This window comes from Hemitrygon akajei, chromosome 4, assembly GCF_048418815.1.
Source record: "Hemitrygon akajei chromosome 4, sHemAka1.3, whole genome shotgun sequence".
NCBI classification, from domain to species: domain Eukaryota; kingdom Metazoa; phylum Chordata; class Chondrichthyes; order Myliobatiformes; family Dasyatidae; genus Hemitrygon; species Hemitrygon akajei.
In genome coordinates this window covers 155,763,746-155,788,995 of record NC_133127.1, presented here as the reverse complement: position 1 = coordinate 155,788,995, position 25,250 = coordinate 155,763,746, and the positions used below count along the sequence as shown (strand labels likewise).

Sequence of the window (25,250 nt, the reverse complement as noted above, 5' to 3'; positions counted from 1 at the left end):
ATCCAACCAGCCTCATACCGACGGGGAGGTGACCATCACACACCCCAGTTACAGTTAGGGTGACCCACGAATACATAAGCAAATAATTGTATAATCCAAGCTAAAATGTAACGATAAATGAACTGGAACTTCCCACCATAATCCCACAAAAGCATTTTAACACAGAGCTATAAACAGTTCTGGTCATTAGAAATGTAGGGTTGGTCTGTCAACCACGCTCTCTCTCCCGCCCCCCCCCCCCCCCCCCCCCCCCCCCCCAGAGCATAACAGTATTTAATTGGGGAAGGATTAATTATGATGGTGTGAAGCAGGAACTTGGGAGTGTAAATTAGGAACAGATGTTCTCAGGAAATGCACAGTAGAAATGTGAAGATTGTTTAGGGACAACTTGCATGGAGTTCTGGATTAGTTTGTTCTGCTTAGACAAGGAAAGAATTGTAGGGTAAAGGAACCTGTTTGACATGAGAGATGGAAATTAGTCAAGAGGATGAATGAAACAAACTTGAGATTTCAGAAGTAAGAATCAGAGAGTCAAGAAGATAGTCTGCAAGGAGCTTAAGAATGGATTTAGGAGAGCTAGAAGGGGGCATGAAAAGTCCTAGGCAAATAGATTAAGGAAAGCTCCGAGGCATTCTGCACATGTGAAGAACAGAAGGATGAAGAAAGAGCTGCAGAAAACATTCAGATAGATAGGTACCAGGGCTCTAATGGGGTATACCCAGGTAACCATGGGAAGTAAGGGAAGTGACTGCTGGGACATTGATAATGATCTTTGCACCTTCCTTGGCCATGGGATTGCTTCCAGAGGGCTGGAGAATGTCAAATGTTATTCCGTTGTTCATAAAGGTGAAAAGGACAATGAGACATATGTCAGTCATGAGCAAACTCTTGGAGAGGGACTTTGGGGACAGGAGTTTGGAGAAGCATAATCTGATTAGGGCTTTTCAGCATGACTTTGTGATGGGCAGGTCATGCCTGATGAGCTTAACTGAGTTTTTCGAGGAGGCAATGAAAGTAAAGCAGTGGATGTGGTGTACATGGATGTTAGTAAGGCACTTGACAAGTTTCTCTATTGTAGGCTCATTCAGCAAGTCAGAAGGCATGAGATCCAGGGAAATTTGGCAAAATGGATTCATAAGTGGCTTGCTCATTGAAGGTAGAGGGTGGTAGTAGAGCATATTCTACCTGGAGGAATGTATCACAGGGATCTGCTGTGGGACGCCTGCTCCTTGTGATTTTTATAAATAATTTGTAAGAGCCAATAGCATAGAAGTTAATACAATGCTATTTCAGCTTGGGGCAATGGAGTTTGAAGTTCAATTCCGACACCATCTGTAAGGATTTTGTACTTTGGAACACTTTTGGAGCACTAGGTTTCCTCCAGGTGCTCTGGTTTCTTCCCACATTCCAAAGACTTCCTGCTTGGTCGGTTAATTGTTCATTGTAAATTGCCCTGTGATTAGACTAGGGTTAAAAAGGTGGTTTGTTGGGCTGGAAGGGCCTGTTCCACGCTGCATCTCCAAATAAATAAAATGGAGGAAGTGGAAGGGTGGGTTAGTAAGTATGCAGATGAAGTTTGGATGTGTTGTGGATAGTGCAGAAGGCTGCAGAGTTGGGCGGAGAAGTAGCAGTTGAAGTTCAGTCTGGAGAGTTGTGGAGTGATGCACTTTGGAAGATCGGACTTGAAGGTAGAGTACAGGGTTAATGGCAGGATTCTTAGCAGTGTTGAGGAACAAAGGGATCTTAAGGTCCAAGTCCATAGATCCCTTAAAGTTGCTGCACAATTGATAGGGTGATTTATGGTGTGCTGGTCTTCAATAGCAGGGGGATAAGAGTTCAAGAGCTGTGACGTAATGTTACAGCTCTTTAAAACTCTGGTTTGACCACATTCAGAGTATTGTGTTCAGTTATAAGTATTTGGGAGCTTTAGAGATAGTTCCCAGGAGATTTACCAGGATACTGTCCAGATTAGAGAACATGGCTTATGAGGACAGGTTAAGTTTTTCTCTTTGCAGTAACGGAGGAAGAGAGGCAATTTGATTGATGTATATAAGATTATGAGGAATGTAGATAGTGGACATGGCAGTGGCCAATACCAGAGGACATCCATTCAAGGTGAGTGGAGGCATGTTTAAGGGAGATGTCAGGTTGGAATTTTACATAGAGTGGTGGATGCCTGAAATGCACTGCCAGGGATGCTGGTGAAGACTGATACCATAGGGACATGTAGAAGACTTAAAAAGGCACATGGAGGTTATACAACTGTGTAGGAAGAAATGGTTGGATTGGTTTGTATACCATATCGTGAGCTAAAGGGCCCATATTATGCTATACTGTTCAATGTTCTGTTTAGCAGTTTGTTTATCGATTCTACCTACTATAGTAATTTGATAAATGTCCCAATCTGCCTGATGTTCAGAACAAAATTATTTAAAATTTGATCTGAAGGAGGTGACCCTGTAGCACAGCAGATAATGTTGCTCTTACAGCACAGGTGACCTGGGTTCAATCCGCTGCTGTCTATAAGGAGTTTGTCTGTCCTCCCCATGACTGTGTGCATTTCTGCCAACATCCCAACGATGTTACCATGTGGGCCTGTTACTGTGCTGTATCTCTAAATAGCCTGGTGAAAGTGGCAGAGCACTATGATTGGTTCAGATGAGGGAACATCTCCTTTGTAGTTCACTATTTTTGGTAAAGGAGTGTGAAGAATTGCTCGAGAGCCAGTTGACATTTGAAAAATAACACTTGGACATGTTATTGAATAATTCCCTTGGGAAGTTACTATCTTTAGAGTAAGTAAATAAGGATGCATTTTTTAATAAAATTGCTGCAAAGTGTAAATAAATTAAAATCTCTCTCTGAAATTTACCTTTCTTTGAAACTGTAAATTTGTATCAACTTTTGAAAGAATGCTTAATTGGAACTTAAATTCCCTCTTAGGTTGTTAGCTGCTGTTCTTCGAGCTTCAGAAGTTGAGTCTCGAGCCACAAGGGCAAACTTGACAGAACTACTCAGCCCACAAATGGGAAAAGATATTATGTGGTTCTTGAAACGATGGACAAAGACTTACCTTTTAGCAGATGAAAAACTTTATGACCAGGTCAGAAATCATGTTCTTTGCGTTTGTTTGTATGTATGGACTAACTATTGCTTAATAATCAATTCTGTAGAATTTTCTTTGGATTTGATTCAATTAGGGAGCATGCAAAGGCATTTTATATATATAATATATAGAGAAATGCATTTACATGCTCCCTGATCGGAGCTTCACTATGCACCAATTCTCCATTCTAGTTCAGTATTATACCTTAATGGTCATTATAAATAACTTCCTATTAATGAGAATTCTTTCATATGGTGCCATATTTTTAATCTTGCTTGTTATCATCATCACCCCCAACTGTGTTGATATCACTTAATATGAAAATCACATTTAGGTCAACTGTTTAATTCACAAAATTAGTTTCTTATGTGTATACAGTGTGTTTAAGTTTAAAGTTTATTTCAATTCTACAGAAGCAAAAAGTACATTGATCAATATTTAGAATACCAAACACAAAATGCTGGAGAAACTCAGCAGGTCAGGCAACATCTATAGAAAGGAATAAAGAATCAATGTTTTGGGCTGAGACCCTTCATTAGGTTGGAAAAGGAAAAGGGAAAAGGAGGAGGAGTACAAGATGGAAGGTGATACAGTACCTCTAAAAGTATTCAGCCCCCAACCAGGATCTCTCTGTATTTAGCAACATTCATCTTCCCATCAGTCCTAACCAGTTTCTAGTTCCTGTGCTGAAAAGCATACCCATAGCATGATGCTACCTCCACCATACTTTGCTGTAGGGATGGTGTTACTTAGCTGATGCACGGTATTAGGTTTACGCCACACATACAGGCCAAAAAATTCCACTTTAATCTCATCTAACCACAAGACTACCTTCCACATCTTTACAGTACCTTCGAGATGATGCTTTGCAAAGCCATTACGGGCAAGGATGTGTTTTTTAAGCCAGGGCTGCTTCCTTTTTTGTAGGAAGAGGCACCTCTTTTGTGCAAGCCTTAGAGCAGGATTTCCCAATCTTTTTATCCCATGGACCCCTACCATTAAGCGAGGGGTCCATGGACTCCACGTTGGGAACCCCTGCCTTAGAGATTGTAGAACCGTCAATTCATCTCCAATTGCAGCCACTGACTTCTGTAACTTAGTGTCATAGTGGCCTCTCTTACAACTGCCATTCTTCTCCAGCGACTAAGTTTAAAGGGGCGGTGCACCTAGGGAGTGTGGCTGTTGTTTCATTTCTTTCCCCCACCACCACTTTTTCACAGTGGACTACACTGAGCTCCAAGGTATGTTCAATGCCTTTGAGATGGTCTTGTACCCTCCCTCAGACTTGAGCTTCTCTATTATCATTTCCCTGGCTCGTCTTGAATGCTCTTTTGTCTTCATGTTGGTTTGGTCTGTTGAAAATCTACCATACTGTTGGACTTTACCGGGGGAGGGGGGGGGGGTGGATATTGGGATATTTATTCTTATGAATTCGTTGAAAACAGGCGATGCTCCAATTTTCTACATCAACAAATTGGGTGAGTCGTAAGGTAATACACTATAATGCACCTAAGGAAAGTTAGCATAATAATTATAAAGAGGATGAATACTTTTACAGCCACACAATTTTGGTTTTAATTTTTATTAAATTTGTTGACAGGCTTTGGAATTTTCTTTTGATTTGATAATGATTTGTAGATTAGCTCAAAAATACTATTTCAATATACCTTAAATTTAGAAAACAACACAGTAAAATGTGAAAATAGTTGTGGGGGCTGAATACTTTTACAAGACACTGTAAGTGAAGCCAGATGAGAGGGAAGGTTGCTGGGTAGGGGAGGGGTAAAGAAGTGAGAAGCTGGGCGGTGATAGATGGAGAAGGTAAAGGGCTGAAGAAGGACGTATCTGATAGGAGAGGAGAGTGGACGATGGGACAATATTAATTTTACTGTCAAAGTAAGCGTGTACAATACAACTCCTATATTTGTCTTCTTCAGGTAGCCATGAAGTGCACATGAAAAAGTAAAAAGAAACAAAACTTGGAGAGCCCAGAATCCCCCAACCCCTCCTCCGCAGAAAAAGAAAAGCAACAACAATAACAATCCCCGACCCCCTCACTCGCAGGGAAAAAAACAGTGACAATATTAACACATCAACCCCTCCCTTGCTATGTACAAATTGGCTGCTACAGAACTTAAAATAAAAGCAAAATCCTTTGGGTACCGGTGAAGGGTATTTGATCTGAAATATGAACTCTGTATCTCTTTCCATGGATACTCTCTGACTTGCTGAGTATTTCCAACATTTCTAGCATCTGCATTTTATCTTAAATTTTCTGTCATAGAACTGAAGTGGCATTGCTCTAAATTTCTTGTGGGATGCTGAATCTTTGATCATCTGCTCTCAACATGAAAGTTTGTTCATTCTTTTAAAACCATGGGAGTTTTTTATTGATTTAAGTGCTCTTAGGGCAAAGTTCCATGGAAAAATCAGTGTAAAAGTTCGCTGATTTTATCACCTACATTATTGAGGAAGCAAATACATTTGAAACATTTCATTCTGAATTTTCATAATAGTGTGCAAGACTTTCTGCAAAATTCCCTTTTAGATCTAATGAGCATCATTGCCATGTTTTTTTTTGAAATGTCATCTTTCTTTACAGATAAGTTTACCTTTAAGTACAGCATTTGGTGCGGACACTGAAGGTGCTCAGTGGATTGTTGGTTACCTTTTAGAAAAGGTTATAAGTAACCTTTCAGTGTGGATTGCAGAACAGGACCTGGCAAATGACACTGTTCAACTCCTTGTAACTCTGGTAGAGAGGAGAGAACGGTGAGTAAATATTGTAATAAGGTTAGGCCATTTGCCCTGCATTGTAAAAAAAAAATTATTACTTTTCATGCATTGCTGTAAAGTAGTGGTCACCAACCTTTTTAAGCCCAAGATCCCCTACCTCGGCCTTGGTGAAAGGCAAGGTCAACTACTAAATTGATTAGTCACACACATGCACACCGGGCAGAAAAGACTGGAAGTTAAAAAAAAACAACCCCGCAACCCGGAAGTAGAAATAATGTATGTACGTCAGGGGTCACCACACTTTTTTGCACCACGGACTGGTTTAGTATTGACAATATTCTTGCAGACCGGCCGACAGGGGGGTGGGGGTGATGTTAAATACAACCGGAATACAGCGATACTCGAAGTACGTTCCTTATGTCCAGTCTATTCCACAATTTAGTTTACGTGGCTCTCAGCATTTAGCTTCTGTCCCGCTTGCTTATGTTTTTTCCGCTCAAAAAACTCAACGGGTTTGCCTTTAACTGCAGGGTGCTTGGACTTAGGGTACAGAAGCAGTTTTGAGGGACTCATTGCCTCATTAGACAGCCTCCCTCCTGCACGCCACCAGACACCTTGGCCAGATGCAGCTGGTTGTGGGTGGGGTGAGAGGACAAGGCAAGGGCCGGAAGTCCCCGTGCCGGGGCCGCAGCAGTCACAGTCCGGAGATGGCGAGCAAGCGAGGAGGAGTGCAACAGGGCACGCACCTGCCCCCGTTGTAGGATCTATTGGCTGACAAAAGTTTGGCTTGAGGGATGACTTACAATAGATTGCAGCAAGGTAGCTGCTCTGCTAATTATGAAACCCCGAGCCCGAATTAGGTCATCTGCAAATATCTTAGCACTGGGTTCCCACATCATTCGATGTGGTAAACAGGTTTAGAGGCGGCGCCCATCTGTCCGCACTCCAGGCCAGTATCAACGGCGCTTCTCGCCAGCCGCGCATGGCCAACCAGTAATCCCTGGCACGAGGGTATCACTGCGTTTAGGCGACTGATGACCTCAAGTGCTTTCAAGTTCAGCAGTGGGTGTGACAGGAGATGAGGAAAGGAGCAGCTGACTCGAAGTACACTGTAGTGCGTGGCGGGGGAGCTACGCACATGCGCACTGGCCAGAAAGAACGGAACTAAAACCCCGCAACCCAGAAACAATCTCTCAACAGTATTTGTGTATTTAGTTTTCTTTTTTTTTGGGATCTACCAGGAAAGTCTCGAAGATTGACCAGTCGATTGTGATCGGCGGGTTGGGGACCACTACTGTAAAGAGTTTAATTTTAAATTAATTGGATAGTAGCTGTAATTGGATGTTGATTATTCTTTATATATGTATGTGTATAGATAATGTTAATAGATAACTTTTCATTTTAGGGCTAATTTAGTGATAAAATGTGAAAACTGGTGGAATTTAGCAAAACAATATGCAAGTCGAAGCCCACCATTGAGCTACCTTCCTAGTGCTGTACAGCGGACGTTGATGAAAGCCCTCGTTTTGGCAGGGTTTGCTCATGTGGATACAGAAACAAAACAGCAGTATTGGACAGAGGTGAGAATTTGCATATGGATTTAATGTAATATTTTGTCTGAGGTTGAAAGATTTCCAACATGTCTAGTTAGGTTTTATACAGTTGAAGTCAGAATACATTTAAGCTCAGTTTTTCACAATTACTGACATTTAATCCTAGAAAACATTCCTTGTCTTAGGTCAGTTAGGATCACTATTTTATTTTAAGAATGTGAAATGTCAGAATAATAGAAAGAATGATTTATTTCATTCATTCATTTTATTTATTTCATCACTTTCCCATTGGGTCAGAAGTTTACATACAATTTGTTAGTATTTGGTAGCATTGCCTTTAAGTTGTTTAACTTGGGTCAAACATTTTGGGTAGCCTTCCACAAGCTTCTCACAGTAAGTTGCTGGAATTCTGTTCCATTCCTCCAGACAGAACTGGTGTAACTGAGTCAGGTTTGTAGGCCTCCTTGCTCACACACGCTTTTTCAATTTTGCCCACAAATTTTCTGTCAGATTGAGGTCAAGAAATAATGTCAAGTCTGGTTCATCCTTGGGAGCAATTTCTGTTATGTTTGGTTTGATTCTCTGCTCAACTTAAAAATGTAATTCCCAAACGTTTTCATCACGCTGAAAGTATCTGTCTCTTGCAGCGCCAAAGTTAGCTTGTTCTATATCTTGGGGATCACTGGAGGTGCCTTTCTGAATTCTTTAAATTAAATCGGCTGTAAGTTGAAATGCAACATAACACATTCACAGGATAAAACGGGTTTACCAAAATGGTTATTCATGTTTACATGGTATATTAAATTCAAAATGTATTTTGCATCAAAGTGAACTTGTGAATACAGTAGTGCAAAAATACTACAATACAAATCCATGTGCTTCAGACCTGAATTGTAGAGGAAGAGATCAAACCTTGAATGGCACTTTGTAGTTTGCTTGAATTTAAGGTAAGCCGCCAAAATGGCTTTGTCGGTTGTCTTCACATTGGATATCTAAGTAGTCTGTGGAAACTTAGTAGTAATATTAGCTTAAAGATTTCAAAGATTTTATTTTATTTACTACAACTGTTTTCAAGGAAGGTCTGTGGCAAAGTTACGTGTTCTCCTTGCCACTGTGTGATTTCACCAGATACTGTGGAATTCTCCCGTGTCCCAAGATGTACTGTAAAGTTAATATGCTGCTGTAAATTACCAGATAGTGTAGATAGGTGGCACAAATAGAATCAAAAATGAGTACGAGAGAGAATAAGTAGTAAAGCTGCAGGAAAATAATATGAGAGGGAATAGTACTGATGGGATTACTCTTTCAGAAGCCAACATGGATCTAACAAGCCCAAATTCATTTTTCTTAGTTGTAAGAAGCAAGAAAAAAATCTCAAGAAGAGAAACATTCCATGATGATTGGCTTTATTTATCATAGATTTATACTTTTCTTAGGTTCTCCAGCCACTTCAGCAACGATTCCTTAATGTTATAAACCAAGAAAACTTCCAACAAATCTGTCAGGAAGAAGAAGTAAAGCAGGAAATCATTGCCACGCTAGAAGCACTTTGTGGAATAGCGGAAGCAACACAAATAGACAATGTAGTCATTCTCTTCACCTTTTTAATGGACTTCCTCAATAATTGCATTGGCTTAATGGAGATTTACAAGAATACACCCGAGACTGTTAACTTGATAATAGAAGTTTTTGTTGAAGTTGCACATAAACAAATCTGTTACCTTGGAGAGGTAAGTAAAATACGTCAGAGCTATTTTGCTTTTATCTCGACGTCCTAGATATGGTTACTATTTAACAATTGTGTGCTTCATAACTTGCCTTTATTCATTTTTATTGTTGGTGTTTATTGTTGAAGAATTTGATAATGGAATAAGAGCAAGTTCCATAAACACCTCGTAAATGAATATAAATGAGTAATTGATGAAAACAACATGCATTGTAACTATTGCAGTAATAACAGAAAACCTTTGTGTTTTGTTTAAGAAAAATGATCTGAATTGTGATATATCTTTTTAACTGGTTGTTAGCTCTAAAGAGACTGGACTTTATACACATGTGGAAAATGCAAATAAATCGTGATTGCTAAGTACCAAATTATAAGTATTTACAAAGTTAGAAAGCTACCTGCTTATATAGTGTTTATTTGTTAAGACCACAGCTTACTTTTCCTTAAATAATGCTAAAACTATTCATGAATATAAAGGAGATGCATAGCATCAGGGTTTGTGATTTTTCAGAAAATTAAATTACATGGACAGGAAAGACCAGCTTTCTGGTTGTACAAAGATAGTAGTATCAGTCTTTTTATGAGGTCTTGACTCAAGAATCGTTTATAGATGTTATTTGTCCAAATTTCTTGAAAGCATTCAACAATATTTTACATAGTACAAGCAAAAATGGAATTGGAAGTAGCCTTTGGCTTTGGTTGGAACTTGTTTGGAAGGTAAGAAGCCAAAGAATGGGAATAAAAGTTGCTGGTGTGACAACTGATATACGTATTCCAGGGATTTATAGTGAGTCTTTCTATCAATGTCAAATATATTTTGAAAATTTGTTATATTTAGTACATATATTTAAGACAAGGTTGGATAGATTTTTACATAGTAGCAGAATTGAGGATTATGGGGGAAAGGCAGGTGGGTGGAGATGAGGCCATGGCCATGACAGTCATGATCTTATCGGATGGCAGAGCAGGCTCGACGGGCCAGATGGTCTCTTGCTCCTATTTCTTATGTTCTTAAGTTCTCAGATACTCCAGATTCTGCCTACTGTGCATTTCCAGTATTCCAGGTTTTTCAAAGAGCAAAGCATTGGAAACTCTGTAGGACTATATGTATCTTGAAGTTTAAACCTAGACAGGTAGGAGGCTGCAAAGAGCAATTGAAAGGTGAATTGAAAGTTTGCATTTTTGTACAAGACCTGGAGTACATATAAAGTTGCGCATTAGTTAAATAGTTTTGATCAACTTCCTTCTGGATTATGTTTTGGACACTACATCATAGAGGAAGTTTTTTTGGACCCAGATGTTTATTGTGCAGTTTCACTAAAGTTAGAAACATAGAAAACCTACAGCACAATACAGGCCCTTCAACCTACAAAGCTGTGCCAAACATGTCCTTACTTCAGAAATTACCTAGGGTTACCCATAGCCCTCTCTTTTTCTAAGCTCCATGTACGTATCCAGGAGCCTTTTAAAAGACCCTATTGTATCTGCCTCCACCACCGTTGCCAGCAGCTTATTCCACACACTCGCCACTCTCTGCGTAAAAAACAAACAAACAAAATTGCCCCTGGCGTTTCCTCTGTACCTACTTCCAAGCAACTTAAATCTGTGTCCTCTCATGTTAGCCATTTCAGCCCTGGGAGAAAGCCTCTGACTATCCACACGATCAATGCCTCTCATCATCCTGTACATGCTATCAGGTCACCTCTCATCCTACGTCGCTCCAAGGAGAAAAGGCCGAGTTCACTCAACCTATTCTCATAAGGCGTGCTCGCCAATCCAGGCAACATCCTTGTAAATCTCCTCTGCACCTTTTCTATAGTTTCCACATCATTCCTGTAGTGAGGTGACCAGAATTGAGCACTGTACTCCAAGTGGGGTCTGATTAGTGTCCTATATAGCTGTAACATTACCTCTTGGCTCTTGAATTCAATCCCATGGTTGATGAAGGCCAATACACCGTACGTCGCCTTAACCACAGAGTCAACCTGCGCAGCAGCTTTGAGTGTCCTATGGACTCAGACTCCAAGATCCCTCTGATCCTCCACACTGTCAAGAGTCTTACTATTAATACTATATTCTGCCATCATATTTGACCTACCAAAATGAACCACCTCACACTTATCTGGGTTGAACTCCATCTCCCACTTCTCAGCCCAGTTTTGCATCCTATCGATGTCCTGCTGTAACCCCTGACAGCCCTCCACACTATCCACAACACCTCCAACCTTTGTGTCATCAGCAGATTTACTAACCTATCCCTCCACTTCCTCATCCAGCTCATTTATAAAAATCACAAAAAAGTTATGCTAAGTTTGGAGGTATACATCCAAGAGGACACAAAAATGCAGAAGTTGATCAGTTGTTTAAAATGTTTGTTTGAGTAGGTACGAAAAGCTGTTGGTAGAATCAAAATGACTATTTTATAAATTGGAGGTAGTCAATTTAAAAGTGAAATGGGAATCATTTTACCCAGGCACAGTCTGACATTTGTAGGTACAGTCGGCCCTCCTTATCCGCGAATTCCACATCTGCGAATTCAACCAATCGCGAAAACCCGGAAGTGCTCTTCCAGCACTTGTTGTTCGAGCATGTACAGACTTATTTTTCCTTGTCATTATTCCCTAAACAATGCAGTATAACAACCATTTTACATAGCATTTACATTGTATTAGGTATTATAAGTAATCTAGAGATGATTTAAAGTATACGGGAGGATGTGCGTAGGTTACCGTGGATCAGGATATTAAAAAAAATCGGAAGTTCTCTTACTAAGTAAGTCGGAACAGGTACATCCAGTATTATTTAGTGTCAGTTAGTCAAACGTTTGCATTCGTATATAGTATATATTTTACCTTTCTATGCATATAAAACACTTAAGAACGTATGTTTCAGTGCTGGGCTCGGGAAGTTCCTGAGTTCGATCTAGTGACAGACCGCTATCGAGTGCGCTCTCCACTGTGCCGGGTTGATGTGGAGGATCAAAAACCCAAAACCCAATAATTAAACCACTGCATTGCTTAGTAATAATCGTAGCTTTCATCGGGGCAGGGCCTTTCACATGCTCCATTAAAATTGTTCTGATTGTTGACTGAAGCCTAATGCTTTTCCAATGACTGATAGCATTTCACCTCTTTCCAATTGCTTTATTTCTTCCACCTTATTTTCAATCGTGATCGTGATTATTTTCATGAACAGAAACACCACAGATTCAGAGCTACGCCGGGTCCTAATGCCCACCACTCTGAACATGTTAAATAAAGTCCGGGGTTCCGCTGGGTCCTAAAGACCACCGCACTTATTCAGGTTAAATAACTGACTTGAGCATCTGCGATTTTTGGTATCTGCAGGGGGTGGGGGGGGCGGTCTCGGAACCAATCCCCTGTGGATAAGGAGGGCAGACTGTATTTGAGTAAAGAGGTATTGGTAGCTTTAGAAAGAGATAGTTGATTAAAAAAACAGAATGATTTTTATAAAAAAACACAAAATGCTGGCAGAACTCAGCAGGCCAGACAGCATCTATGGGAGGAGGTAGTGACGACGTTTCGGGCCGAAACCCTTCATCAGGAGGGTTTTATATTTTTATATAAATCATGAGAAGGAAACTTCAGTGTGTTCTGGCATGGAGTCAGTGGGCTGAATAGCTTTTTTGCTATAATGATTCTGATTTATTTTTACTTTTTCAGTCCCAAGATAGGTATGAACTTGGTATAAAAGCCTACTAGTTGTCTGAGTTTTTTGTCTGTGGTTTTGATTGAGTTTAGTCATTTATACAATAAGTAACCAGTTTTGTCATGTCATTTGTTTTTACTACACAAGGCATCCTTATTCGTTTGGTTACATCCAGAGATACATGCTGAGTCTCTCTTGATCGTATTATTTCATTAAAAAGACAGATTTTTTTAAAAATGGAGGAAATTGCCTGCACAAGTGCTATAATTTTCCCCCCAATTTTCTGCTTCATATACACCAAGGTGATAATAAAGTTGTAATCTTGCTTCCTGGCCAGGAGTTGTTGGATTTGAATAGAACTTGGATTGGAGTACTCACACCTGTTAGGAGTGCCATTTTCAGGCTTGTGTTCTTGAAGCACTTGTGTAGGGAAGCTGATTTTTTTTTTTAAAAAAGGGATATGATGCTTATTTGAAAGCGCAAAATTCTGTCACTCTCACAAGGCTCATGAGAATCCTGAAGGTTTTACTCAAAAGACTGAAGGTATCGTGTTAGGTTAAAGGGCCCCATGTCATGTGGGCCAGTTCTAGAGAATCCAGTGCCTCTGTCTTCATTCTTTAACTTTCTTCCTTTGCTAATTATTCTTTTCAACCACATGGTATCATCTGCCTGTCTCTGATTTTTATTTCCACCCTGGTTCAGCTGTGCCACAATCCATTTTCCTCCCTCCTGCCATCCTAGAGCACTCATCCAACCAAGTCCTGGAAAGTCCTAAACTACTTTCACACCTTAGTCAGTACTTACATATTGTTCACATATTTCATATATAGGAACTTATTACAGGTCCTCCCAGATTATGAATGGCTTGTGTATCAGGGTGTCACAAACATTTGGGAAACTGGTGTGATCGGTGGCAATGCCAGCTGCTGTGAGACTACAGGCATCTTCCATGTGCCTACTTTGCCCACCCATCCACTCCACCTCCCCTGAGTGGCAATAGTCAGGGTCTAAATCAGGCCAAACAGAGCTGGGAGTACTAACAGTCTCTCTTCCCCTCTCCCCCTGAATCAGAGAGGCTGGCTGCTTGCTGCCTGCCCTTCCTGTGCCCATTCATTCTCCCATCCTAAATGTGATCCTCACATGTGTATTTGTTTTCATTTCTGACTTTTCAACAGTTTGGATAATGAACTGTTTTTGGGAACAGAAGACTGTAGTGATTTGAGGACTGTCTGTATACTCTTGTTTATGTAACTGATATATTTGTTACAGTTTGCTTAAGTGACTTGAGACTATAACAGTTGCTTGATATCTCTGTACAATCTGTTATCAGTGCAGAACAATGCTTCCTTTACTTCACCTTTGACTTGATGCTAATAGCACCTAAAAGAATTGTTAAACTTAAGTTCATTTGTTATCTCTCATCAGATTTGTTACTTTGTATGTTTCATTACAAGAGCAAAAGAGACCGCTGATTAGCTGTTTTCTGTAGAAGTCATTTACAGGTTGATTTTTAAGCCATTAACATTTTTTTTCTGATTTTGCAGTCAAAAGCTATGAAGTTGTATGAAGCCTGCCTAACATTACTGCAGGTTTATTCCAAGAACAGCTTGGGAAGGAAGCGGTCTGACGTGGCAGCTGAAGAAGAACAGTATCAAGATTTGTTACTTATTATGGAGCTCTTGACTAACCTCCTATCTAAGGAGTTTATAGATTTCAGTGATACAGGTACATTTTAACTTTGGAGTACAATGAAGACAAAGAGAACAAAACAACATGCAAAATATATGACATTACAAAATCTCCTTAAGTTATGAATACCACTTGAATAAATTCTGATGGTTTAAAATACTGATGCACAATAATGTAATGGTGTGATTTGAGTTCTGGAGCATGTTTTTGAGTGAGGCCACAATGGGTCACCACATTAATTAAGGATAGAGCTGTCAAAGAATGGTGCTTTTGAAAGTGGCTTTTTTTTAAAATTTTTATTAAATGCCACTAAGATTTTGTAATAAGTTGTGGTTGGCAATGCAGTTGCTCTTAGGCAACCACTGCTTGTTTCTGCTAAATTTCTGAAATGACTGAAGCCAGAATGTTAGTTGTCACAAGTGCATTAGGTAGATAGATAGTGTGGGAGGTAGAAGATGAATGAAAATGATACACAGAACAGGCATAATTTAACCAACAAAGAAACTTGGTTTTTGGTGTCATAGAGAATGTTCAGTTTGATGGCTGTGAGCCGTAAGGATTTCCATGTGGGAGAGAATGTTGCACTTTTTGCCCACAAGGTTTTGAAAATTTGCAAATTTTCTGTTTCCAGCTAACTTTTGACACGATAAGTAGAGTACCTACTTTGAACCACTGGTGCTCGGCATGCCTTCTACTGCTTTTTAAATGACAACGAAATGTTAGGTTTTATCACTAGTGTCAGTCTAATTGGTCTGTAGCTCCTTCCTTTGACCCTCGCTACAACCCTCGCTTCAATTATATTAGCTATGTTCCATTCTGGGAATAATTGTGTAAGATAGCAATTGGTGCATTCAATATCTCTGCAGCCAGTTCTTTCAAAATCTTGAGATGCAGGTTGACATGTCCTGGGAATTTATTAGCTTTCAGTCAAAATAATTTTGTCAATCTTTTTTTTATTGATGCTAATTTGTTTGAGATCGTCATATGCACTAGATGAGTTACTCTATTATTTCTAATAACTTAATGCTTTCATTTACAAAATGCTCAAAATGCCTAAAGTCTTTTGGGGAATAAATAATAACAGTGAATCAAGGAGATTGAATTTCGTTTTAAATTCAAGAATTAGAAACACATCCATTTCCTAAAGTTTATATCTGTCTGCTGGTCTTTTTAAAAAGGAGAAATTTTAATCCATTTTGCACATTATTTCCACTGCAGATGAAGTATTTCGGGGACAGGAACCTGGGCAATCGGGAAACAGATCAGTGTCAGCTGCAGATGTTGTCCTTTACGGAGTTAATATCGTACTGCCACTAATGTCACAAGATTTGCTAAAGGTAAGGGTTATTTTTAATATTAAAACATAGTGGAAAAATTATATTCACTTCTATATTTACTACTACTGGAGACTGGCAGCCGATTTGAACAGCTTACAGAGCTGAGCAATATGTTTTGTGCAGAATTTAGTATATTTTAGCATGGTCTGCTTCAGCAGACTAAAACCCATGACAGATCAGTTGGGTGGGGGGGAGGGGTGTTTGGATGTGCCAAACCCCCCCAAGGTGCACCTGGATTGTGGGGAGGTGGATGGAGGGAGCTTACTGTTAGGAGGTGGGAAGAGCACCATGGAGAGGCTGTATACTGTGTCACAGTGAGAAAAACAAAACTATTTTTTAATGTACTTGTTTAAATCATAAGAATGTTGTTTGGTATTAATGATGGAGGCTGGTGTGTAATAGTTTGATTCAGTGATTCTGGCCACATAATTGTCTTAATTTTATATTGTAGTTGATAAATATTTTACAAATTAAGTATTTTTTTTGTCTTGCCAGTTTCCATCATTGTGTAACCAATATTATAAATTAATCACCTTCATCTGTGAGATATTTCCTGAGAAAATACCACAACTTCCAGAAGAACTTTTTAAGAGTCTTATGTACTCCTTGGAACTGGGAATGACCTCGTATCCTTTTTCTGCTGGTTGGTGATCTAATCCATGCTTCTGACAGTTAAAATGTCAGGCAAGTTTTGTTTCTGGAAGTGTTAAAGTGGGCTGGAGCAATCTGAGCCTGCTTTGTACAAACGTAAATTCAAACTAACTCAGAAACAAGACCTTAAGATGATATTGAAAATAAAGCTATGGTGCACAACTTCTCAAGTATTTTTCCCTTCATCTTTAGTGAAATCATGTGTATTTTAATAAATTAAAAAATGGGTAGCAGTTGTGTGGACATTGTAAACACAAGGTTCTCTGTAGGAGTACTAGAAGTCAAAAGTTGACACTGAGCCACACAGGGATAAGATGGATGAAGAAAAGTCTGGTAAGTAAATTAGTTTCTTAGGAAAGGTTTGAAGAAAGAAAGAGAGGGGTTTGAGGAAAGAATTCCAAAGTTTAGGGTACTAGTAGCTTAAAAGTGCACTTGTCAGAATTAAGGGATTAAATCCTGGAATGAGGAAGAAGCTAAAGTTAGAGGAATGCAAATATGGTGGATAAAGTTAGAGGTAATTATTAAGAGACAAGGTCATAGAGTGACATGAAGATAAGGTTGTATTGCATAACTGCTTTAAAAAGCTTTTACCCTTCATCTTCAGTAAAATGACAAACCTTTTAATAGAGTAGAAAAATTGGTAGAAGTTAGACACATTAAAAAGATAGGAATTCAGTTCCTTTGATTTTCTAAACAGCATCAAAGATAGCTGAAGCAGAGCCAATTTTATTCTGTACTATCTTTGGAGTCCCAATACAGTTAATATATTGATTTGTATAATCAGTCCTGTTTGACATATCTATTGTACTCTGATCCTTTTAAAATTTGCACGAGGGATATCAACTCATAGATGGCATTTGTACAGTTTCCTTCACTCTTTCCTTCAGAATGACATCTGAAGTTTCCCAACTCTGTTTAGAAGCTCTTACGCCCCTGGCTGAACAGTGTGCCAAGGCACAAGAGACAGAATCACCACTCTTCACTGCAACCAGACATTTCCTTAAGGTACATCTTAAAGTTGCAATAGTTGGTCTTTGATTATTTTGTATATTGTTATGGTATGAAAGGTAAATCCTAAAGTTCATAAAGTTAAACATATAATAACATGACAATTTAGTTGATAATTGATTTTATGTTAATAGGAAGATTGAATTTTAATTATGCATTTTGAGAAGCTAAAATTCTATTCATATTTCATCACTTTTTCCACAGTTATTCACTGTGCCCTCACCATTACATCATCCATTTCTAAATTTTCCCTTTTTAGATCCTTTTGTCTCCATTTTGGGGATAGGCCAGATGTTAAACATCCATAACTCCCACAATTAACTACCGTAGATTCCGGACTACAGAGCGCACCTGATTAAAAGCCGCTGGCTCTAATTTTAGAAAGAAAATCAATTTTTTACTTGTACAGGCCGCACCGGATTTTCGGCCGCAGGTGTCCCACGTTGTAATATGAGATATTTACACAGAAAGATATTACACGTGAGGATTTTTTAACTTTTAATTAAATCCATATGGTAACATAAACAAATACATATTGCAAATGCTTTTTTTCGAACCGTGCCTGTAACGCGGCTACTTTTAAATATACGTTGCGTATACTTTTTTACTGAACAACATTCCAATATCTCCTAACGACTGGTAAAAAATATATATACTGCAGCCTACCAGGAAAAGTTATTGATCGCCTTTAACTTAAAAACAGCGTTCGCTCAGATCCAATGCCGCTCGCCCCCCGCCGTCCCGTTTATCGCAAACGGCATTTTTCCCACAAGATGCGGCGAAACCGGGTGTGACGTCATAGCATCCCGCGATGTAGTACAGAAAACAAATATAGTTAAAACACTTCTAACTTTAACTAACAAATGAATTACTAAGCGAAAATATTATAAACTAAATAACTGCCATAAAGGCAGCACAATGCTTTTCTTCGAGTGTTTTCCATGTTGATGAAGGTGAGTACAAATGACTGATTTACAATAATTTAATTGTGAAAGTGCGCTTGATTTATCGTACAATTTCATTGGACCTCTGTGAACTACTCATCAATTTTATTGGTCTACTGTTACGAGGCAAAATGTTTTTGGCGGCATGAAAAAAATCATGTATTAGCCGCTCCGTATTAAAGGCTGCAGTGTTCAAAGCTGTTCAAAATGTGGGAAAAAAGTAGCGGCTTATAATCCGACATCTACGGTAGTATTTCCCCATACTACCTTTAGTAATGAATTTTTGTGCCAGTTTCTCCATTGACCTTGTTTTTCACAAAGATGCCTCTGAAATGTCCTCCATCTCCACCATGGTGCTCATTGCTCTTGACCACATTTCTTCTGTTTGATGCTCCTTTGCTCTCATTTCTCTTTCCCTCGACAGAGGTAGAAGTTCTTTCTTCACCTAACACCCAACTAGCTTCTGCATTGAACATGTCACCCCTTACAATTTCTATCAGCTCCAACAATATTCCATCACCAAATAATGCTTCCTTCTTTCAGTATTTCAAAAGGGCAGCTTCCTTCATGACTCCCTGGTCCTCTCTCCTATCCCTACCTAATACTCTGCTCATGGCAATATATCATGCAACTACAGGTGATGGAGCTGCCCTTTCACCTCTTTCCTATCTAGCACCATCCAGGAATCCAAACTTTTTCCATATGAAAAGTGACTCTAGTGTACCGCTCCCTGTTGCCTGCCACTTTAATTTTCCATCCCACTCTTCCTGTGTCTGTGGTCTCTTGCTGTGTTACACTGAGGTCCGGTATAACCCTGAGGACCAGTATCTCATCTGTGTACAAACATTGCAGCTTTCCACACTCAATATTGTTTTCTATTATCTCAGCTACCTTGCCTTAGAGCAGTTCATTTATGCTTTAAGTCATCCATTTATGATATTTACATTTTCTTTCTCTACAAGTGGAATTGACCTGGACGTGTCCTCCAACCCTGCATTATGCAATATTGTGTGCTTCTGTTTCTAAAGTCACCCTCTAACTGCCCACGTTAATTCAATAACTAAAGAGAAAGCTACTCACCACAGCCTTCCTGTCTCACCCCATCACCAACACCCTTCTCTCACCTTCTTTGTAACTTAAAGGTAGCTTATTTTCTCTTGCTCAGTTCTCAGGATCCTCAACCAGAAACATTAACTCTGTTTCAAGATGCTACTTGACTAGCTGAGTTCTTTTACCATTTTCTGGGTTTTTTTGAAGAATTTGTATCATACTTAGCTGAGATATTAAAATATCTTTGATTGCCCTTTTCATTTTATTTACAAAAATACATTGGCAGATAATCTTTTAAATAAAACCTGAATAAAATTGTTTTGCACAAAACATCTAGGATTTCTTTTGCCAGGAATTGTAATTTCAGCATTCTTCCATTACTGGCCTTGACATTTGTTTAAACTCCACACTTTGTAGCATTCATTATGAACAAAGTCTCTATACAGGTTTATCTAAGTTCCTGCAACAGCATTATGATGCACATTCCTGTTTCATATTTCACAAATGTGCTACCAGAAGATCATTGCTCTCTTTTGGTACTTTCTAGTACTAAAATATTGACCTACATAGGCTGTTACTGACACTGATTTCAAATACAGGTGTCCCCCGCTTTACAAATGTTCACTTTACTCCACTTCGCTTTTATAAAAGGCCTACATTAGTAACCTGTTTTCGTATTACAAAGAGGATTTTTGCTTTTACGAAAATTTTTCCCATATAAATGGATGGTTCTTCACTTTACGCCATTTCGGCTTAAGAAAGGTTTGTAAAGGAGTGGGGGGGATACCTGTAGTATTCTAACTGGCATATGAATTACCAGGACCTTTAGAAGATAGATCTGCCGTCTCTAAGAAATGCTCTGACCATCATAGCTACAGGCAGTTAATTTGTGATTTGATTGATTACAGCTCGTCTTTGACATGCTGGTATTGCAGAAGCACAATGCTGAACTTACTGATGCTGCTGGAGAAGCATTTTACACATTAGTATGTCTGCACCAGGTAAGAGTGTTTAAAAATAATCTGTTGTCCCCACACTCCTCTCCCACTTAATCTTGAATCTCTTTTTTTTTGAAGAATTGCTTATATTCCATGTGGTTGTTTCAACAGGCTGAGTATTCAGAATTAGTTGAAACCTTACTATCAAGCCAGCAGGATCCAGTTATATATCAAAGATTAGCAGATGCCTTTAATAATCTTACTGGAAGCAGCACTCCCCCCACCTTGGACCGCAAGCAGAGGATGGCCTTCCTAAAAAGCCTTAAAGACTTCATGGCAAATGTTGGTGGTCTTCTGTGCGTTAAATAATTGCAAACTGCAAAAGTCCCATGTTGACTAATACACTGTAGAGCATAGAAATCAAAGCTGACTGAATTTTACACCTGTTCCAAGGCTATCGCCTGCCATCTTGGATTTTAGACTCTCAGGATATCTAGTCTACCACAATAAGAACGAAGGATGAATCCACTACTATTCAGTTGCCAGTGTTTCTTAGCCATGATTTGCCATACAAACTAATTGTTTACTTAAAAAAAGAATTAAATAGTGTATTTTAGAAAATTCCAGTGTATGGATGAATGGCACAGTGAATGAATTCAGTGCCTTTTAATGTCTGGTTCAAACCAGCTGCCCAAATGGTCAGAGAAACTGTCGTTGCTTATATTTGAACCCTTGTTTTGGGGAATCACTGTAGACAAAATGAACAGCTGTAAATGTGTTATAGCTGAAATTATCTTTATTTTTTTTTCAATGTATGGATTTATTTGTGACCTAAAGAAGAAAACACCAAATTGTAGCATTTTAATCTTGATTTTCTTTTGCATATTGGGCAGTAATCACATTGTACACACATTTCAGATTCAATTTGTACTGCCTGCTGTTCAGAATAAAATATATATTTTTGCTTCCAGCGGTGAATTTTAGGAATTGTAACCAGTTGCCTTATTTTCTGTAAATACAAAAGTTTTGTTTAGTGAAAGACTGAAACTGGATTGCCAAAGTGGCAGCTTTGTGTTGTTTTTCTTGTAATGTACTTTTCTTCTAAAATGAAAAGTTTGTCAACTGTCTGTTGTCAGAAGTAGCGTTAAGAACTTTTACTTATAAATAGAAGTTATCATTTTGGATATCAGAATTAAGTCATCTAAGTTCTGCATTTCAGGTTTAAAGGGATTTACTTTTAAACAAAACACAACTTGACACTGAACTGCCACACTGCAAAGTTCTTATGTTTATTTGAGCAATAACTAATTCTAGGGTTTGAATTGTTTAATGTTCTTGAGCATAACCTAGGACATTAAAAAAACAAACAAAACTCTGGTTTATACTGTTGCAAAGTCAAAAATCAAACTTGTGACTTCAGAAAAATGTAAATAAATTGTTGGGCATTTTGCCTTGACTTGCTGTTGCTCAACAAATCAAATTGTATGTACATAAGTAAATAGAATATTGTAATACTGCACAGTATACTTAGAGTTCCAAAATGAGAAGTGAATCAGGTTGAGTTTTGAACATTGAATTAGTTTTAAATACACAGATTAAGTGTTGGGGGTAGGGGAAGGGAGAAGCTTGTGGTGTTCACACCACTAAAAAGCTGAAACAGAATATGCGCAATGATCCTCTGAAGGGGAAAAGAGGGGTTAGCATTTAAATGTGATCAGTGTAATAGCAGCCTCCGTTCAAAATATTCATGTGTCTTTCTGTTTGAGTAACTTGAAACACTTCCACATTTCTAATGTTGTTGCCCATTTCATTATCCTTAAAAGAGTATACTTTTCCTTGAACTATGTATAGGTTGCGTGTCAAAACTACTGAAAAATAGTAGTACGGGTTGAGCACCCCTTATCCAAAATGTTTGGGGCCTAAAGTGTTTCACATTTCTGATTTTGGAGTATTTACATCTGTATAACAGGGTAGCTTGGGAATGGGACCCATGTGTAAACATGAATTCCATTTACAGCTTGTACATACTCCCTGAAGGTAGTTTTATGTAATATTTTAAATATTTTTTGCATGAAACAATCATGTGTACACTGCACCATCAGAAAGGTAAGCTGTCACTTCCTCAGCCATCCAGCTGGGCAGTCAGTGGCTGCTTGATATTGCCATCATTCCCAACTCTGAATTTGTGTGCTACTGGGTAAGCAATTTGTCTTACACTTGTTCATCTCACGTGTATAGTTAACAATAAAATTATTACATAGCATTAATATAATGAAAATACAACATAGTAATCACTGTGAGTAATACACAGATCTGGCTATGATGACTTCTGGAAACAAAGAAGGCCCCACTCAGGGTATATGAGATTACTTCTCAGAACTGTTTGTGGTGAACAGAGACCTGCACATCATCTGGGAACCTTCCCAGTGCCTTGTGCAATTTTCCATTTGTGGCGTCCCGTCATCAAAATTTCAGATTTTGGATTTTCAGATGAGGGGTGCTCAACCTGTACTATGTTTAGTTTCCTGAAGCCAGCAGGCCAGCTTAAGCGTAAGTTTGTAAGGATCCTATAAAATATTCCATTTAAAATAAAAATGGAGTAACTTACGGAATTAAATTGCTGCATTTTGCTTTTCAATTTTTCTAGATTATTCAAAAGAAACTGAAGCAAAAACAATGTGGTTGAGAACTTGTGCAGATCCCTTGTCTGTAGTGCATTAATGCTTTTTAATATTTGTCCACACTTTGGGTCTTTTCAAAATACCCCATTTATCAAACTAGTTTCTTGTAATCTGAGGCCAAACACATAATTTCCCTCTATTGCTACCTATCTTCCCAGCTCAATCTGAACAAGTTACTTATTTCATTTGCTATGAAAATATTTGAACTAGCCCTCGCATAGAATCATTATTTTTTACTACATTTTATTTTGTTAACTGTTCCTATCTAATTCCAAAAGCTGGCAAAAAATAAGATTATATGCAAATTAGAAATACATTGCATTTTATTTCATTTGATGACAACATTTATTGACAACCATTTATAAGGAAAGATGATTAATTAATATCTCATTGAAGTGCTTCAGATTATCCTTATTGGAACTCTATATAATTGCAATTTACCCAAGACTTTTTTTGCCAGGCTCCCATTAAAATGCAACTGCAATAATTTATTTTTTTAATGGATGCAATGGAAGATTTTTAAAGTCAAATATTTCTACAAATATGTAGAAGGAGCTTAAGAGGTGACATCTTCATTAAGCATAATATTGCTTGTAAACACTGAGCTCTGACCTTGCCTTTTTTCTCCACTCTTCCATTCCCTCCAACATCCTGTATTATTTCCAGACATAATCTGATGTAGTTTACCTGTCATCAATGTTTTTTATAATTGAATTGCAAAATGAAAGATTATCATATTTAAATAGATCTTAATCAATGCATGCTGTACAGCAAAGTAATTCCTTGTCAAATTTGCATGTGTACAAATTGGTGGCAAAGAAAACTTGCTGTATTTGAATTTGGTGTTCTTCATCACCTAGGTAATGCAAATATATGCTAAAGACCAAGAACTTTGTCTTTGTTATGATGAAATTATTAACCATAGTGTCAACTTAGATACAGGAAAATGGGATATTAGAGTAAGGGACACATTGTACAGATTTTATTCAGCATCACTTAATGTGGTTATGTTAAAAAGATCAAAGAATAATATGATTTGTCTTAAGTATTCTAAGCCCCCAGACATTGTATTTGATATTCCATTTTATCATGTTATGTGAAGTTTCTATCCTATGATTAAACTGCTGGAACTATTGTTGTCTGTTATCATAAAACATTAAGTAATTTATAGCCAAATTATGCTAAAATGAAAACTTTTTTTTAAAAAAAGGTACAAAATGAATGCTTCACTTTTGGTTATCATATTTGTAATATTTTTAAAAGGTGTCACATTTTGGTTTCAATTCCATGATTTCAGTCCTAGTTCTGACCAGGATATTTAGGACTGTTGAACAAAGTATTTAACTATGCTGTGAAATAATGCAGGTCAATAAAAATTTTTAAAAAACTGTCAATTGCTGCCATGTGACAACTACTGTGACCTTTTTAATTCATCTGGAATCTGTTTTGAATGAATCATAGCTTTTCTTGATGTGTTATCAGTTCATGGACAGTTATGCATAAATTGATAGCTATAATGCATTTAAATGATTAGTATTTTGTATGTTTTGTACCTTTTGTGATTTATTTTCACATTACATCCCTGATGTGTGCAAGTTCAGCACCATTTTATGTACATTATAGGAATTTTGACAATTAGATTTTTTTAATTGCAAATAGAAGGAATTGTAAAGATTTGAAGATATGTTTTGGGGACAGCTGTCTCACCTAAAATGTATCGTATAAGTGTTCTTATAAAATTTAATATTTTGCTGCAGTTGAGTTCAGTACAAATTCTGACTATTGCATAGTCTACCCTTCTTGCATAGTACAAGATACATTTTTTAAAGAAAAATACACATGGAATGTTTCTCTGTATATATGCGGTGACGACCAAATAAACTTTGGCTGCTCTTTAAATCAACCTGTCACCATTAAAAATTGGTTTTGTTAATAGGATATCTCACACTACATTTAAACAATAGAATCAATGTTATATTAGGTTAAAACATGTTCAATATTATTTGTTGTATGCAAAGTGATAGTTTAAGCCTCAGTTTCAATTACTATTATGATTAAAATGTAACATTGTGATTTAAAATATTAAGATGCATTGTAAAGCATAACAGATGGCTTCTTAGTAAATTTTAATTTTCATTTGTCTTAACATGGTTACAAACTGA

At 38.0% G+C, this 25,250-nt stretch overlaps 1 protein-coding gene across 1 annotated transcript in view; it reads left to right on the top strand.

Moving 5' to 3' along the window:
* Window positions 1–24,991, top strand: part of xpo4 (exportin 4) — a 110,747-nt gene extending 85,756 nt beyond the window's left edge. The window contains exons 14-23 of the mRNA XM_073043698.1: window positions 2,944–3,103; window positions 5,709–5,878; window positions 7,248–7,422; window positions 8,832–9,125; window positions 14,335–14,515; window positions 15,698–15,816; window positions 16,312–16,442; window positions 17,355–17,472; window positions 20,378–20,470; window positions 20,579–24,991. Of these exons, the coding sequence (XP_072899799.1) occupies window positions 2,944–3,103; window positions 5,709–5,878; window positions 7,248–7,422; window positions 8,832–9,125; window positions 14,335–14,515; window positions 15,698–15,816; window positions 16,312–16,442; window positions 17,355–17,472; window positions 20,378–20,470; window positions 20,579–20,776 (1,639 nt within the window). The 3' untranslated portion in view covers window positions 20,777–24,991. The remainder of the gene's footprint in view (window positions 1–2,943; window positions 3,104–5,708; window positions 5,879–7,247; window positions 7,423–8,831; window positions 9,126–14,334; window positions 14,516–15,697; window positions 15,817–16,311; window positions 16,443–17,354; window positions 17,473–20,377; window positions 20,471–20,578) is intronic.
* The last annotated feature ends 259 nt before the right edge of the window (window positions 24,992–25,250 follow it).